The sequence below is a fragment of the Carcharhinus amblyrhynchos genome, chromosome 1 (genome assembly GCF_965287045.1).
Source record: "Carcharhinus amblyrhynchos chromosome 1, sCarAmb.v2.hapA, whole genome shotgun sequence".
In the NCBI taxonomy this organism is placed as follows: Eukaryota; Metazoa; Chordata; class Chondrichthyes; order Carcharhiniformes; family Carcharhinidae; genus Carcharhinus; species Carcharhinus amblyrhynchos.
The window spans coordinates 119,318,271-119,336,038 of record NC_137324.1 but is presented as its reverse complement, the minus strand read 5'-3'; the positions used below and the strand labels follow the sequence as shown (position 1 = coordinate 119,336,038).

Below are 17,768 nucleotides of genomic sequence, written 5' to 3'. Positions count from 1 at the left end.
AGAAAAATTGGCTCAACAGAAAATGGAACTTTGCTATTGGTTCAAATTCATGTAGACTTTGCCCTTCTCCCCCAAGTCCTTTCAGGACAGAATCCTTGCTCTAGGCTTCTTTCGTTTCACTATGTTTCCAAATTTGCACATGGAATTTATCAAATTGCAGTTTAATCAAGATGAAATAAACTTTCTTAGTGCTTGAGGTGAAGAAAAAGGAAGAGGAGGAGGCACCTAAAAATCTTAATCAGAACTGTTCGACTAATAGTTTAATCAGTGTTTCATGTCTCAAAGAAATTGTCGTGCTCCTTTTTTGTGAAATATTCTTATTGATGAGGTCCTAACCATTAAATGCTTATAAGGCTCTCGTTAAGACATGTCAGCTGGTCCATAAGGCAGCAATAAAGTTTTAACAATATACCTGCAAGTGGCAATACAAACTTAAAATGGTGCCCTCAAGATAAGACCTGATGTTGTTTCCATTACATCTACGTGCCCAATTCCCCAGTTGATGTGTGGCTTCAAACTCACAACTGGGCAATTTAAGAATCTTTTAATAAACACTGGATATTACTCCTAAAAAATTGACACTTTTATGAAAGAACTTAATTTGTAACAAAAAGTGGAATGAATCTAATAACTGTGTTCTGTTGTGTGGTTATAATTGGTCACTTTTGTCAACAAGTATCTAAACTACTTTGCAAACATGCCACCTATGCAATAAATTGGTTATCATCCTGCCAGTATTGTCTCCTACCATCAATTGGTCAGTCTCTCGTTGATAACCTACCCTTGCATCCAAGTGAAATTTTCTGTTTCCGTGCAGGGCTCCTTAAAGGTGGGCAGTCAGTCAGTGAAAGCCTCAGCAGCAGCTAATTCTGTACCTGGTAGGAGTGACGGTATGAGGGTTAACTGACTGATGGTGGTTAATAAGGTAGGTTGGTAATTCTGGGGTGCTTGAAGGCCTGGTGACGGGTGAATTGCAGACGAGAGTGGGTTGGGCTTAGGGTCAGGTGGCAAGTTGGAGGCATTGGGAAAAGGCCTTTGGGGGTTACCAATCATGGGAACTCCTCAAATGCACAGGTGGAAGGAGATGTGAATTCATTCAACTCCTGGACCCACCAAGCCCTCATCTCGATGAAGGTTCCTCAACTATAATTGAAAACGGCTGGACTGAAGGGGGATTTGGATCAGAAAACTGAGTTTTCAGGCTTAGTAAAACTCCCCCTCCCCACCCAACACAAATCCACTAATTTTTAGGTTCCTCCTTCACCACTGCCCCCATTCTCTCCCCATTTTGCTATTCCAACTGAACAAAAAAAGGGATAAGTGACCTGAGGAAAATGATTCTAAGATGAAATCACTCACTTATTTCAACTTGGACTTAAGGAACGTGATGAGGTCACACACTAATCCAGAAGATTCTTTATTCTTCCAAAATGTTGCAGCCTCTCCAAAAATATAGAGAGCTGGTATATTGGAGGCTGAATAAATGAAGTCTTACAGCCATTCAAAACGGACTGAATTATAATTAAACCATATTTTAGATTTTCCTCAATCATTGAAAAAATTCAAAACTTAGATTAGTGGTCATGACCAGCTGATTAAAGAAATGTCTTCCAAGATAACTTACAGAACCAGTGTTGTCTGTTGATCAATTCATAGAATTGTTCTGGCAAAAACTCTTAAACTTATGTGATCAAAGTTTGCAAAATTAGCACCAATATGCAAGATTCCCATGTGAGAAAAATAAACTAATGTGGGTTTAAATTCATGCTTGTCATCACATAATCCCAGTGGAGAAGAGAATCCTCGTGATCTTCCTTCTAATTTTTGGGGTTATGCAAAACACCATGCATCTTTGTGGCCGCTACATTTTTGTAAATAATTGGCCCGTTTTAGTTTTAAAAGTTGGTATGTTTTACTAAGGGTGGAACCAATTTATTGCATAGGTGGCATGTTCGCAAAGTAGTTTAGATACTTGTTGACAAAAGTGACCAACTATAACCACACAACAGAACACAGTTATTAGATTCATTCCACTTTTTGTTACAAATTAAGTTCTTTCATAAAAGTGTCAAACAGATAACTAAGCTCATTCAAATATTCCAGGGTAAGCCTTCACAATACAATTTAAATAAATTAAAACTGCCAGTAAGCGTAACTGAATAGGTGGAAAACAAAGGGCGAGATTCTCTGATCTCCCTTCAGCATTTGTCTCAGTGGTGGGAGGTGACATGCCTTTCACAGGCAGTGGGGTCTTCTGGTCCCACCGCAGTTAATGGGAATTCCCACTGAAGCCATTCCATAGAATCATAGAAATCTACAGTGCAGAAGGAGGCCATTTGACCCATTGAGTCTGCACCGACCACAATCCCAGGCCTCACCCCCCCCAACTCCATGCATTGTAGAGAGTTGTTTTTCAAACTGGAGGCCTGTGGTGTGTCTCAGGGATTAGTGCTGGGTCCACTGTTATTTGTCATTTATATTCATGATTTGGATGAGAATATAGGAGGCATGGTTAGTAAGTTTGCAGATGACACCAAGATTGGTAGCATAGTGGACAAATGAAGAAAGTTATTTCCAATTGCAACGGGATCTTGATCAATTGGGCCAATGGGCTGATGAAAGGCAGATGGGGTTTAATTTAGACAAATGCGAGGTGATGCATTTTGGTAAATTGAGCCAGGGCAGGACTTACTTAGTTAATGATAGGGGACTGGGGAGAGTTACAGAACAAAGAGATCGAGGGGTACATGTTCATAGCTCCTTGAAAGTGGAGTCACAGGTGGCTGGAGTGCCGAAGACGATGTTCGGAATGCTTGGTTTCATCGGTCAGAACATTGAATACAGGAGATGGAATGTCTTGTAGAAGTTGGACAAGACATTGGTAAGGCCACACTTGGATTTCTGTGTACAATTCTGGTCATCCTATTACAGAAAGGATATTATTAAACTAGAAAGAGTGCAGAAAAGATTTACTAGGATGCTACTGGGACTTGATGGACTGAGTTATAAGGAGAGGCTGGATAGACTGGGACTTTTTTCTATGGAGTGTACGAGGCTGAGGGGTGATCTTATAAAGGTCTATAAAATAATGAGGGGCACAGATCAGTCAGATAGTCAACATCTTTTCCCAAAGGTAGGGGAGTCTAAAACTAGAGGGCATAGGTTTAAGGTGAGAGGGGAGAGATACGAAAGTGTCCAGAGGTGCAATTTTTTCACACAGAGTGACTGGAACAAGCTGCCAGAGGTAGGAGTAGAGGCGGGTATAATTTTGTATTTTAAAAAGCATTTAGATAGTTACATGGTATGATGGGGATGGAGGGATATGGGCCAAATGCAGGCAATTGGGATCAATTTAAGGGTTTTTTTAAAAAAAGAACAGCATGGACAAGTTGGGCGAAGGGCCTATTTCCATGCTGTAAGCCTCTGACTCTAGTTCCCCTGACACTAAGAGGCAATTTTAGCGTGGCCAATTAATCTAACCCGCACATCTTTGCAAAATGGGAGGAAACCGGAGCACCCAAAGGAAACCAACCCAGACACAGGGAGAATATCCAAACTCCATACGGACATTGACCCAAGACAGGAATTGAACCCAGTCCCTGGCACTAACCATTGTGCCACCCCATGTCCCCTGGAAACTCGCAACAGGGCAGTGCCACTGGCAGGATCAGAGAAATCAGCCAGCATAAACCGCCCAAGAATTTCGGCCAAACTTAACCAAGATATGGAATTACACTGCCTATTTCTTAAAGCAACCAAAGAAAATTTGCAGTGAGAACTATAACAGGAAGTTAATTTTTTTGTAACTAAAAAGAGGATTTTCTGAAACTAATCTTACAGTCAGCAGAAGGGATGTATAGCTTTCCTCAGTGTTAGTTGGCTTCCTGTCTGCAAGCAAAGAGTTGGTTAAAAATAAGCTCACATTGGTGTGCAGACTGGAAAGCTATTTTTGTGGAAAGCCACATGAGTCTGCATGGTTGTCAATGGCGATAAAAAGGCACAGGGAAAACAGAGCAGAAGAATACAGAATTGCCAGAATAATAATATGACGCATTGGTACTTATGATTTCAAGCTTACCTTAACTCCATCTGTCTTCTTGTTCATCAAACTCTTTGCTGCTGTAAATTAATTTAAAAATAAGATCATATTTAGGTGCATAACTTCCAAGAGCCACAAGCATTATTTTTTTTGGCAAAGCCAGCGCTGTTTAACTTGCAGCAGCAGCAGTAGTAATATTGAAAGAGCTGCTGCAGGCCAAAATTAATTTTTACTGCAGTTGGAAGCAATCATCATTCGGCAGAAAGAGAATGCAAATTTATAGACAGCAGGCAAAAGTCGATTTTAAATTCAATAGCAAGCACGGGTTATTAATCAATCAGGCAGTGATTGCTTCGAGATGCAAAAATGCCCGATTAGTGGCTGAGGGTCTTACCTTACAGGGAACACGTCCCAAATAAAGTGGAAAAAGGGGAAAAAAAGGAGGAATAGAAACAAACAGGTGTTTGATTAGGTCACTTCTTTCTCAACATTTCCCAATACAAGTAGACATAAAATGTGTAAAACTTCAAAAAAAGAAATGGGGACTTTTATCTGCAACTGATTTATGACAGTTTCAAACAAAAACATACAAGGCGTTAATTAAAAATAAGGGATTAATAAAGGAAGCACTTCCTTAGGCCGACAAGAAAAATCTGCATGGCCTAGCTGTTTATGTCACTTAAAGTTATCAATTAAATCCACCGTGATAAATGAATTATGAAATCTTGGAATTATGAAATCTTGGAATCAGTCTTCATTTGATAAGGAGAAAAAAAAAATCAGCTTAAAAAATGTCATGTTGAAACTCATGATTTTTCCGAAATTTATTTTTTGATTTCTAAAATGTATTTGGAAAAGGAAAATGCATCCAGACCAAATTTGGCAATACTTCTTCATGGTATCTTCATTAGAAGTATAAAGAACAATATAATTAGGATTAGAATCAATCTTCTTCCACGTACTATCAGTGGAGTGGATTTCATTAATTTGTACTTGGCACTTCCAAAGCGCTTGAGCACAGACCCTGCATTTCTCCCACTCACTTGCTGTAACTTCAGCATAAGATGACAGGAACCTCTGGAGAAGCAGCATAAAATATTGGAAATGGATTTGCCACTTTTCCAAGGATTCTGCCAACATTGCACTGAAGCTATGCCAAAAGATTGGGATAACCTGCACAAAAATTTGAGGCCAATATGCTCGATGGGTGAGATTTTCTGGCCTCTCCGCAAGTGTTTCCTGCCAGCAGGAGGTGGCATGTTGTTTGCTAGTGGAGGGATTCTCTAGTCTTGCCGCTGTCAATGGGAATTCCCAGACACCACCTCATATCAGCAGGAAATGTGCGGGCAAGGGTGCACTGCAGGCGGGATGGAGAATTCCGGCCTACACATTTTCAACTTTTTCTTCAGTAATTTCCCGGTTAATTCACAAAGTCTACTGAAGGGATTAAACAAACAGTTACAATTCGTGGATCTGATTTACGATAGCCCAAATATATTGGGCCATTAGATCAAGAATAGACCATTCAGTCTCCAAGTCTGTTCCATCATTCAATTAAATCATGGTTGCTCTATATTTTAAAGATATTTAATCCAAATCAAATACCTAACAAAAGTCTTTCAAATGTTCAATTGGCCCAGTATCCAGACCCTCTTGGGGGAAAATTCCATAATTTTATCAACCTCTGTGCGAAGAAGTCCTTCCTGGCTCATAATTGGCCTCTTTCTAAATTTAAGAAAATGGGTGGGATTTTATGGCTTTACTCATCCCGAAACTGTAAAATCCCACACAATTTCAACAGACCGTTCCATTGCCCAAACCGATTTCCGTGGCGGGCAGGCCAGTAAAATTCCAGCCTATGCCCCAAACTCTAGACTCTCCACCAGAGGGCGCAGTTTCTCTGTACTGGTATCTACTCTGTGAAATCTAGGTTATCAATTTAAATATCTCAATTAGATCACCCCTCAATCTTTGAAAGGGAAAACAAACCAAAGTTACGCAACCTCTCTTCTTAAATTAACTATTTAAGCCACAGGCCTGATTCAGGCAAATCTGCATCTGTTCAAAACTGAACATAGTTCAAAAGAGGGATCCAACCAAGAATATGTGCAAAGATGTGCAACTGAAATGTCGCTGCCTCACCTTTGCATTCTAGCCCAAATTCCAATTGCTTTTTGATTACCTTTTGTATTTATGCATTTTTAATGATTTGTGCACAAGCCTTTGCTTCACATCAGTGGCCAGTTTCTCACCAGTAACAAAGAAATTGATCTGCCTTTCTCCAATTTCAAATTGATTACATTTCACGTTGAACTCCAGTATTTCCCACTTTAGTAAGACTATCCTGAGCCCAGGCAACTTCCTGCTTCCACCTACGTTAGACACACAACTTTACATCCTTTGAGTGAAGTTGATGATTTCTGTGCTGAAAGACTGGGGGGCCAGTATAGATCCCAGGGTGATACCACTTATAACATCCTATCAGAGTACATTTGCCTTTGCCTGACTATCGAGTTCCTACCTTCCAACCAATTACAAGTTCTAAGTCAGTGGATGGGATTTTCAGGCTGCTCCCGGTGGTGGGATCTTTTGGTCCTGCTAATTGTGAACCCCTGCTGCGGAATCCCAGAGGCAAAGCCCACCACCTGCCAGTGACAGGTCTCCTCTGCAAAATACGCCTTGGGGGGAAAACAGAAAATCCCACCTGCGTGTTCATTTCTGTTTATAAACCTCTTGTGTGGCCCCCAGTTGTCTTTTGGAAGTCCATGTAGACATACAATCCCACAATTCACCATGCTAGCAGACTCCTGGAAAATCCGCTAGATTCATCATCTTGATCTACTCTTCACAATTCTGTGCTGAGTGCCAGATCAGCTCACAGCCGTCCAAGTGCCTGGTCACCTTGATGATAGATTGCTATAACTTGCCCAAAAACTGATGCAATTCTGACAGTTTTATTGTAACCTGGTTCCCCTTTTCTCCATTGAATCACTGAGCAACAGTGTCACCAAATTACTTTTATTCTATGGTAATATTTCTTCCTTAGTTTATGTTCTCAAACTTCAATTCCTGTTTTCATTAATAAATCACATGGGCATTATTGTTCATGAAATCAGATGTAATGTTTGACCATGTCGACAACTCAGAGTAGGAACATTCTTGAAAAATGTCAAACCTGTTATTCACAGAAACGCAAAGTTATGCACTGTACATGTAAATCCTGCATTTTGTACCATTTCAAGATAATGTGTCATTTTAAATAATTCACTATGAATTTATTAAGCAATTAAAATATTTGTTCCAAATTTCATAGAAGGTACTATTGATGACAAGAATAATAGTTATAAGGACCAGGTGACTAGTCATTTCCATTTCTCCTCCAAATATGTGAAGCTACAGGAGATTAAATGAGAGTCTAGGATTTTATGAAGGTAACCCGTGGATTAATCTATCTGACTTTTTTTGCAAAGCTACCTTCACTGAAACAATAAAGGATCTTACAGCTAACTATTAGCCAGCAGTAACGTCTGATGTGCATTTTGCTGATGGAAAGGGATAGTGAGGGAAAAGACAAAACCAGTCTTTTAACATCAAGGAACATTGAAGAACAAAGGGAAAACGCTGACATCCTTTTACGTTGTGAACCTTTATGCAGAATTCATTACTGATTTCTCAACGAAGCCTGCAAATACAATTTGGAATAATTTGTGTTCTTTGGCCAGTCTTGCACATTGTGGTGGCGTGATGCAAGCTGACAACCAAAACAATTTAAAGAAACAAGGACTGCCATATGGATGAGACACATTCTGGGCATGAGGTTTTCCAATAATAGTAATAAGCACACTTAGCAACAGTAAAATAGCAACAAAATGTCATTAATTTGTAGGATTAACCGAGCAAACATGCAAGGCAGCCCGACACTGGCCAGCAGTGGGATCTTGCAATCCCGCCATTGTCAATGGGGATTCCTATTGAATGCAGCCCTCAAAAAAGCCACAGTGGAGCTGTGCTGTCAGCTAGACTGGAAAACCTCACCGACATGCATGCCTGGAAAGTTCTGGCCATGGTCCCTAATTAACTTGACTCCAGACATATATTGAATCATATTACTTTTTTACGAGCATAACATTTTCTAGAAATCCACGTATGGTTTGCACTACTCCCACAAGAAAAAGACCCACGTTTTCTTAAATTTTCTCAACTTGTACAGCTGGATAACACACCAGTTTTCAAGCAAAATAATGACTCAAACAGCATCCAAAAAGTCTTGTAAAGATTAGCCCATCCCCATATCTACAATATGGTGCTTTTCTCATTGCTGTAGAAATGGCTGCCCTTCACTTTGGTCTTAAAAGCACAGGGATCATTGCATCCTGTGAGTATTTAAATTTATAACTGAGACATTACCTTTTCCGCAAGATCAGCACATGCTGCTTTATTAAGGCTATTTGTTACAGCAATTTTCCACATCTCTCCTTCCTAATCCCTCAAATAAAAAAGGTACGTTTAGCACATCTAGCCCTATCCTCCATCAAAGTACACCGATTCCATCATAGCACATGACTCATCTTCTCCTCATCATTTTCGGAGTCTAGTTTCCATATAGCCTATGCTTACCTCATTCGCAAAGAAATCCAATACTATTTGCATGTCAACAGCATTATCTGCCACAGGCATATTTTTCTGCAGCTACCTCAAACAACTATTGTTACCCATTTTCCCCCCAACATTTCAGTTGCCATCACCGTAATATTTCAGTGCAGACTATCAAAAGATATGAAAGAAATTGTGAGCCATGCTAACTATTCTGGGTGACAGGACTTTAAATTTTGAAGAAAGGCCCAGAAGCTAAATCCATTTTCTTTGAAAAACATATTTGAAGCTGAAAAATTGAACGTTTTTCTTGGAGATTGAATAGGCAAATTGTTCACAGTATTGAAGAGCTTGGAGATTTACAGACTCAAACTGATATTAAAAATACGAGATGAGGCAGAACTTGTTTTTAAAATACACCTACAATTTAAAGCATGGTTCCAAAGGAATGGCCATTATCAATGGATTTGAGGGGCTATAAATGCATTTCAAAAGAGAGTTTGGACTGAGAGATTCTAGAAGGTAGGTAAATAAGTGAGGTTGCTAAGGAAAAATCCATAACACTACCTTATTCCTAACAAAAAATCTCATTCAAGCTCAGATAAATCATGCAATCTTGGAGCAGTCTGGAACTTTTCTAAGTTAACCCATTCTTCCGCACATCTGAATTTGCAATACAGTATCCCTTTGACCACAAAAGAACCACAATTTTCTCCAAAGCTTTTAATTATAGATGTATCTTAATTCTTTATTTGTGAACTTCCATCTGATTTACCATTACCTTCTGTTTCCCAAATCACAAATCATGCTCAGCATCCAGTGAAACGTCTCAAGTCTGCTAATGTCTGTTTTTGGTCATCTGAAACTCTAACATATTGTATTATCCAAAAGCTGATTGGTTGAATTCAAATACATTATTTTGAAATAGTTGTATCAATAGCATTTTCTTCAGATTTGCAACTGACTTCACATTTCTCAGGACACTCTTCACAAAATTAGATATTAACCACATAATCTAATTTTTTCCTCTTTTGATCTAGTTAGTCTACAACGTGCCACTCTCTCCTTATTTTCCCCTACAAACTCAAAACCTAACTGTCTTTAATACTGAGTATCATCTGACTCTTAGAACACAATATTAAAGCTTATTTCATTAGTGCTAACACTCCAATGAAGTTACTATGGAAATTTCCTTGTTGCCACACGCTGTCACCTTTTTGGGTACACTGAAGGAGAATTTAGCGTGGCCAATGCATCTAACCAGCAAGTCTTTTGAACTGTGGGAGGGAACTGGAGCACCTGGAGACATGGGGAGAATGTGCAAACTCCATACAGACAGTGGCCCAAGGCTGGAATTGAACCTGGGTCCCTGGCACTGTGAAGCATCAGAGTAAACCACTGTGCCACCATGCTGCCCACACAAATTTTAGAATGTAATATTGTCCGTTTTATCTTTTTTCTTCACAATTATACAGAACTAATCAAAGGGGAAGACTGCTTGAAGTCATTTGGTAATTGAAAATTAAAAAAATAGGGGTTTTAATAACTTTAGATAAATTAAGCACAAAATGCAACACATCTGATAAATAATATTTCTATGAGTACAGATAAAGCCATGAGCATATTTTAACAATGGAACCTAGAAAAACAAATGGTAATTGATAAAATGCCCTGGATTGTGCACTGGGCAGTAAGATATGGCACTTGGAACTGACCTCGAAGAAAGCTGTCCAAAAAGATTTAATGGACTCTGTGGCACTGATTTTCTCTATTACACCAATTTCATTCCAGTGTTATGCTGGCATCCAGTATCAGTGAATTCATCAAGCAAACTAAGCAGCCAAGATCTAGAGATTCTCAAGGACAGCATACCAGAATGTAGAAAGCACTGCCTATCAATAAACTTTTTACTCATAGAATTCCAACAGTGCAGAAGGTGGCCACTCACCCCATCGAGCCTACACTGACAATAATCCCACCCAGGCCCTAGCTCTGTAACCCCACCTATTTACCTTGCTAATTTCCCTGACATTAAGGTGCAACTGAGTATGGCCAATCCACATAACCTGCACATTTTTGGAGTGTGGGAGGAAACTGGAGCACCTGGAGGAAACCTACGCAGACACAGGGGAGAATGTGCACACTCCACAGACAGTAACCCAAAGCTGGAATTGAACTCAGATCCCTGGTGCTGTGAGGCAGCAATGTTAACCACTGTGCCATCGTGCAGCCCATTCATTTTACAGAAAGTAAAATAAAGATTGGGACATGCATATGGGATTAAAGTGGAAGCTGAAAAAGCATAAACTTTTAAAAATCAAATAAAAAATTAATTATTTAAAAAAAACTAAAATTTTCATCATGAAAGAGAGGGAATGATATTTCAGGCTTCTAAAATTAGGTTTTCAAGATCAAGGAGTTTGTTTAGCAGTATTTATGATTTGGTATGTCATTTAAAACACAGTTACATTGTATTCAACAAAAATGAACTTTTTCCAATTTGTTTTAAACAAAGGTTATATAATTAGCTGAAAGCAAATAAATAGAGATGAGGACAAAGTGATGGGTCCAGATGCATTTGAGGTAATGTTTAAGTATTTGTATGAAAACTGCAACTTTTTTGAGGGTGCTATATGGGATAAGTATAAGTTCCCCAAAAGGAAATGTCAGTAGTGTTTTTCTTCAGTCACCTCAAAGAAAAAAGTCCTTTTAAAGCATGAAATCTTCAGGAAGGAACAAGACCAGACGAGCATTAAAAGATAACACAGAACACAAGACTTCACTTTGGGAAGGAGTGAGACCAGCTGAGATTCAAAAGGGGACTCAGTGTGTGGCTTCACTTCCAGAAGGAGTGAGACTTGTAGGGCTTTAAAAGACTATTCAGAAATCTCCTGCCCCTTACCTTAAATCTATGCTCCTTGGTTATTGACCCCTCTACTAATGTGAAATGTTACTTCCTATCTACTCTATGTCCCTCATAATTTTATACCAGAATTTTAGCTCTGACCTAACGAGAATTTTATACAGCTCCATCATAATCTCCCTGCTCTTGTACCCCATGCCTCAGCTAATAAAGGCAACTTTTCCTCGTTAGCCACCTTACCTACCTCTCCTGTTGCCTTCAGGGATCCATGTACATGCACCCCAAGATCCCTCTGTACTTCTGAGCATTCTACCATTCATTGTATATCCCAATGTTGTTAGTTCTCATAAAATCACTTCATTCTTTACAAAGTTAAATTCCGTTTGCCACTGTTCTGTCCAAATGACCAGCCCCTCTATATTGTACCATGAATTAAGGTTATCCTCCTCACTATTTACCACACCTCTAATTTCTGTGTCATCTGTAAACTTCCTAAATGGACTTCCTCAAACTATGCAGTTGTAAAGGACATTGGTGAGGCTACATTTAGTACTAAGTATAGTTTTGATCTTCTAATTTAAGAAAGAACCTAATTTCATCAGAAGCAGTTCAGAGAAGGTTCACTTGACTGATTCTTGGAATTAGGGGGTTTATTTTAGGAGGAAAGATTGGACCTTGATCAAGTGAAAGTGAGTCATGATGAAACGAGACATGAATCTAGAGCTCAGTGCTGGTTAGAAGGTCATAGTGAAAAAGCACCAAGGAGGTGTGTGATTGAGGTTGTTGCAAAAACATGAGGTGCGTTCACACTTCCAGTGAAGATTAAAGAGAGACTCCATTGTGTAGTACATTTGCTTGAAACAGCAAGAGAGAAAGCATGAGAAATCCCTGCCATAGTTCAAAATTCTCCAGCAGTTCAAAGTGAAAGTCAGGAAGAAAAAGAAAGTTAAAAAGAAACCGAAAGTTTGCTGGTGTTGCAGAATCCACTAGTGGAGCAAAGAAAGACAGGGGGGCGAAATTCTCCTGAGACCTCACTGGCGGGTTCAATGGACAGTGGGGCAGGGGGGTAGAATTTGGAGGGGGCCCAAAAAGTTGGTGTGAATTTACAGTGGGACCTTCTGATGGTGCCCACAATGATGGATTGGGAAACCTGCTTGGAGACCAACATGTGTTTGCATCTGCCAACTGGATGCAGATGATGGCACGGCTACCCATGCCAAATTCTGCACAGCACCAACAGGAAGATATGCCGGTGTGAAACACGTTTGGAACAATGGGTAGTACAGAAGTTGAGACTCACCTGAACAATGCCAGTGGCTGCTTCCAGTCTATAGGCAACCCCGGACCTAGGAACACCACAGCAGTGGGAGGGGGAATATCTACAAGTGGACATTCCAGATTCGGTGTCCCAGGTGGGTCCATTTTCCAGTTTAAAACGTTCCTGGAGATCCAACTTCATTTTCAGGAGATCCATTTTCTTTCTTCAATAGTGGGTCAGTGATGTTGGATGTCTTTTCAATATGGCACCGCAGAAGAGGGCAGACTATATGCCATCAAGTCGGCCCCGCATAGAATACAGTGCAGAACAACCAATTAATGAGGTTGGGGCCAGAAGATTTGACAAGTTACTCCGCCAGCCTATACTCCATGCTCCAGGTTTTGTTGATGTTGGTTTAGTCAGTTCTGGGAAGTTTTGTACATGTACCATCTTATAAGCTTTTTTAAAGTGGGGAGGGAATATAGTATATTGCAAGATCTGAGCGTTTTGTGTATCCTCCAAGAGATGTAATTAAGATAGCTGCCTGTGTCTAAGCATGCATTAGTCTTAGTGCAATACCCACAAGTTTCACCCTGTCCTGATGACGAGTGCCTACAGCTTCATTATAACCACAAATGCTGGGCCAATATGTTCTTCATGTATCATCTACCATTACAAATGACTTATTGCTACGTTGATCAATCTGACAGTGATATTTGTGTATCTGACAATCATACCAATTAACAGAAAGGATTGTTATGTAACTGTAACAAACAATCGTGAATAATTCTAAAATTGCTGGTCAATTTTACTACAAATGTTGTCGAAGTGCAAAGATGCAGTTGTAAAGATTTCTGTGCATTAATATATAGACAGAGGATGCACAAGCATCATTTGTACACATACCCGAGAAGTTTCTTGTGGCCAGCATTGTTGTGAGAATAGCCCCCTGGAAGAGTTAAAGAAAACAAATGAGAAAAAACTTCTGGCAAAGATTATTGTACATATAAATACAATAACATATCAATGTATCGATGTTTGAACATAAGTCAGTGCAAGTTTTGATCATGCAATAATCAGTGAGTCAAATTCAGGTAACATGAAATTCCAATTACGTCTATGTCATTAACCATTTCTGGCGGCAGAATAGCAAATTCCATGGAATGATGTCTGCGGCACGGTAGTACAATGGTTAACACTGCTGCCTCACAGCACCAGGCACCTGGGTCAATTCTGACCTTGGTTGACAGTGTGGAGTTTGCATGTTGTCCCGCATCCTCAGGGTGCTCCAGTTTCCTCCCAACTCCAAAGATGTGCAAGTTAGGTCGACTGGCCATGCTAAATTGCTCCTTAGTGGGCCAAGACGTGTAGGTTAGATTGATTAGCCATGGTAAATGTGTGGGGTAACACGAATAGGGCTGAGGGAAGAAGGCCTGGGTAAGATACTCTGTCAGAGCATTGCTGTAGACTCAATGGGCCAAATGATATTGAAATCTTCCTGTGAAAGGATGTGTAAAACCTGCGACTACGGCAAACCCTATGAGAAATTTAAAAGTGTTGTCACTCAGAGGGAGGAGGAAGTTGGTACAGCAAGTGGGAGACTGGGCAAAGGAGTGGGAGATTACACCTTTGGATTCATCCACCATGATGAATTACAAGGTGAACATCTTGGAACAGTTTGATAAACAGGCAGCAAGGAAGAGAATGAGAAAGGCTGTCTATACCCATGCTGAAGAAGTTCTGCTGATCTGGTTCACATCAGTCCAAGCTGAGAACAATCTCACCCCAGTCCAACCCAGGAAAGGGGAGGCGGCCTGGCAAAAAAGCTGTGCCACTTAGGAGTTTAACAGCAGTGACAGACAGCTGCACTGATTCAAAACAAGGCAAAGTGTCATCTTTCAAGTGGTAAGTGGTGAGGGTGCAGTGGTTACAGTGGCAATGACAGATGATTGGCTCCAAAATGTTCTCATCCACATATTGAATGAGAATGCACCACAAGACATTTTAAATGGAGGTGAAACAAGCGTTTTGCTGGACAACTCTGACGTTAAGGTGAAACAAGGAATGGTGAAAAGCAGATCAAGGCACTGCTCAATACTACAGTCTCCACCGACATGAATGGCACTGGAAAATTGCTGCTTCTTGTGATAGGGATGTCCACAAAGCCACTTTGTGTTGTGAATGTCAACTCACCATCCACGCTGCATGAAGCTAACAAAACCGCCCGCATGACCTGCATTTTTGAGGTGTGGATCAAGGGAGTAGACAAAATTCATCAAAGAAAGAACAGAAAGATTGCCATCATTACAGATAACTAGCCGATGCACCCCAACATCACTGGTCTGAAGACCATCAAATTGATGTTCTTGCTTCCCAACATCATTGGCCAACTGCAGCCAATGGATCATGGGGTGATGAGGAACCTGAAAACCCACTACTGATGGCAGCTGATCTCTCAGGTTAGAGAGACCATCAGTATGAAGGAGTACAATCCAACATTACAACAGGTCACATTCATTGTGAAAGGCATGGAAGATGGTAATGGAAGTCACAACAGCCAACTGCTTCCACCATGCAAGGTTCAAAAAGGTTACACCTACAGGAGACAACAAGAATGCGGGGTCAGTCCAATAAAAATAAACTTATTTTTTGTTTGGCTGCAGGAGGCCAGCATGGAAATTCTAGCACAGACAACCATGGAAGCTTATGCAGAGGTGGACATTGCACAATGGTAATGAGACATGATGTCACCTTGCTTGCAATGTGTTAATCAACCACAAAACCCAAGGAGCTGGATGCCCGGGGAGTCTGATGATTGCCCGCCTGCCTGTTTCCCTAGCCAATGTTGCAAAGATGTGGAGATGCTAGCATTGGAGTGGGGTGGGCACAGTAAGAAGTCTCACAACTTCAGGTTAAAGTCCAACAGGATTATTTGGAATCACAAGCTTTCGGAGTGCCACCTCTTCATCACTCACCTTATGAAGCTGCAGAGCTCCGAAAGCTAGTGATTCCAAATAAGCCTGTTGGACTTTAGCCTGGCGTTGTGAGACTTCTTAATGTTGTGAAGGCTGCCGAGATGCCAGGATTTCACACTGCAGCACAAAAACACTGACAACATGATTGGGTGCATTGAAGATAGGACAGACTGTATTGCACACAGCTGAAAACAGCACATTGAGAAGAAAACAATTATGGAGTTTTTCCGTAGCTAACTCCCAGCATTTTTCATTGCAAGGTCAGGTCATCTAAAGTGTGAACAAATTGAAGAGATTTTTTTCCACACAATTACTGCTTTACTGTGTTTTCATTTGGCATTTGAATCTGTTTTCTTTTTGACGTAGACCACATCTGTAGGCATAACTGTTTATATAGAGACACATTCATGTGAGCATGGGGCCTCTTCAGCTATTACCGCTCTGCTTAACACAAATTTGGAGGCAGTTCTCCTGGGATTCGACTCATTGAGATTTTATTGCAATAACATGCAGAAAATCCTTGGCTAAATTTACATGTTGGCACTTTTACACCAATGGAAATAGATTTGTGCATGCTGGTGTTAGAAGATGTATTTGCACAACAGTCTTATTTTCATACTCATTCCAAGATTAGCAACAAAACTCATGTGAAACAGGTACGAGAATCTAAAAGACAGAAATTAGATTGCAGTCTTTATTAAGATAGTTTAGTCTGTACACTTGAGCAGCACACTGGAGGATAATCAGATGTGAAAGAGTGCTTGGCACACTTAAATGCTTCTCAGCTAATCAGCATGTCTAATTAATCTTTTTCTGATACTTTTCTAGAATGTCAAGCACGGGAGCGATAGTTATGAACAGCCTAACAAAGAAACGTGGCCCATAGGCATTACAGGCGAAAATGTAAATTTTGAAAATCAGGCCTGCAAATCCTCCAAGGAATTTGGCACTGGGAGACACAAACTCCAGAAGTAAGAAGTTTAAGGAACATACCAGTGAAGCTAAGGCAACACCATAAAACTGCCCATTTTCTTCCTTATCCACCTTTGGCACCATTTTAAAACAACACTTGCACAGTTATTTTTTTCACACTATAAGAGGAACTGTAACAGGGAATGTTATGCCATGGTTACCCAGTTCTCTGATCTGAATAACAATTGTTTACATGCACAAACTTTGTACCCTTTCATCCATTTTAACAGATTGTTATCCTCATCTCTTACCACAATTCTTCCAGGCCATTTGGCAGGCATTGAACTGTGAGATTACTTCACAATTATTCAATTTTTATGGTAAGAAATTTGTGCACCATGTCCACAAGAGCCTGACAATTACCTTTAGCTTGAAACATGACATGCTCTACCAGAAAGAAAAAATTGCACCTTGCTAAGCACAAGCTGGCATAAAGGGAGGGCCATTTTAATCCCATGGCTCTTTATAAAAGTATATGTAGCCAATCAAGGAAAGGCTCTAAGCAAAAGGCCATATTCTTTGATGTGATTTACATGTATGAGTGTACAGTGAAAAGTATTGTTTCTTGCGTGCTATTCAGGCAAAGCATACTGTTCACACAGAAGGAAAGGAGAGGGTGCAAAATGTAGTGTTACAGTTACAGCTAGAGTGCAGAGAAAGATTAACTTAATATAAGGAAGGTCCATTCAAAAGCCTGATGGCAGGTGGGCAGAAGCTGTTCTTGAGTCAGTTTGTACATGACCTCAGACTTTTGTAACTTTTGCCCGATGGAAGAGTGAAGATCCAGAGTGAGTGGGGTCCATGATTATGCTGGCTTTTTTGGGGATCTTTAGGGAGCGATTCTCATTCCTCAACTTCAGTTTTCATTGAGGACCACTGCAATAAGACATCTTTACTTCGCAAAAGTTTCTGACTGAAATCTGGCAACTGTCGCAGCCACAAATGCCACCTCAAAACAGGGCAAGGACAACATGGTGACTGGAGCTATTAATTTGTGCCTTTCTGGCTCCTGCCACTCTGCAAGTTACAAAGAACATCACGTTGTTTGCAGTGCATTGCCCTGTAATG

General features: G+C 40.3%; 1 protein-coding gene across 27 annotated transcripts in view; it reads right to left on the bottom strand.

Annotated features, from left to right (window-relative positions):
* LOC145344414 (calcium/calmodulin-dependent protein kinase type II delta chain) overlaps positions 1-17,768 on the bottom strand; it is a 323,172-nt gene that overhangs the window by 70,208 nt on the left and 235,196 nt on the right. For 15 of the 27 annotated variants that reach the window (XM_080191547.1, XM_080191627.1, XM_080191583.1 and 12 more), the window contains 2 exons: positions 13,660-13,702; positions 4,079-4,119 (listed from right to left, as the gene is read on the bottom strand). In XM_080191547.1, coding sequence (XP_080047673.1) covers positions 4,079-4,119; positions 13,660-13,702 — 84 coding nt within the window. The remainder of the gene's footprint in view (positions 1-4,078; positions 4,120-13,659; positions 13,703-17,768) is intronic. The other 12 variants (XM_080191571.1, XM_080191745.1, XM_080191590.1 and 9 more) reach the window with 1 other exon arrangement.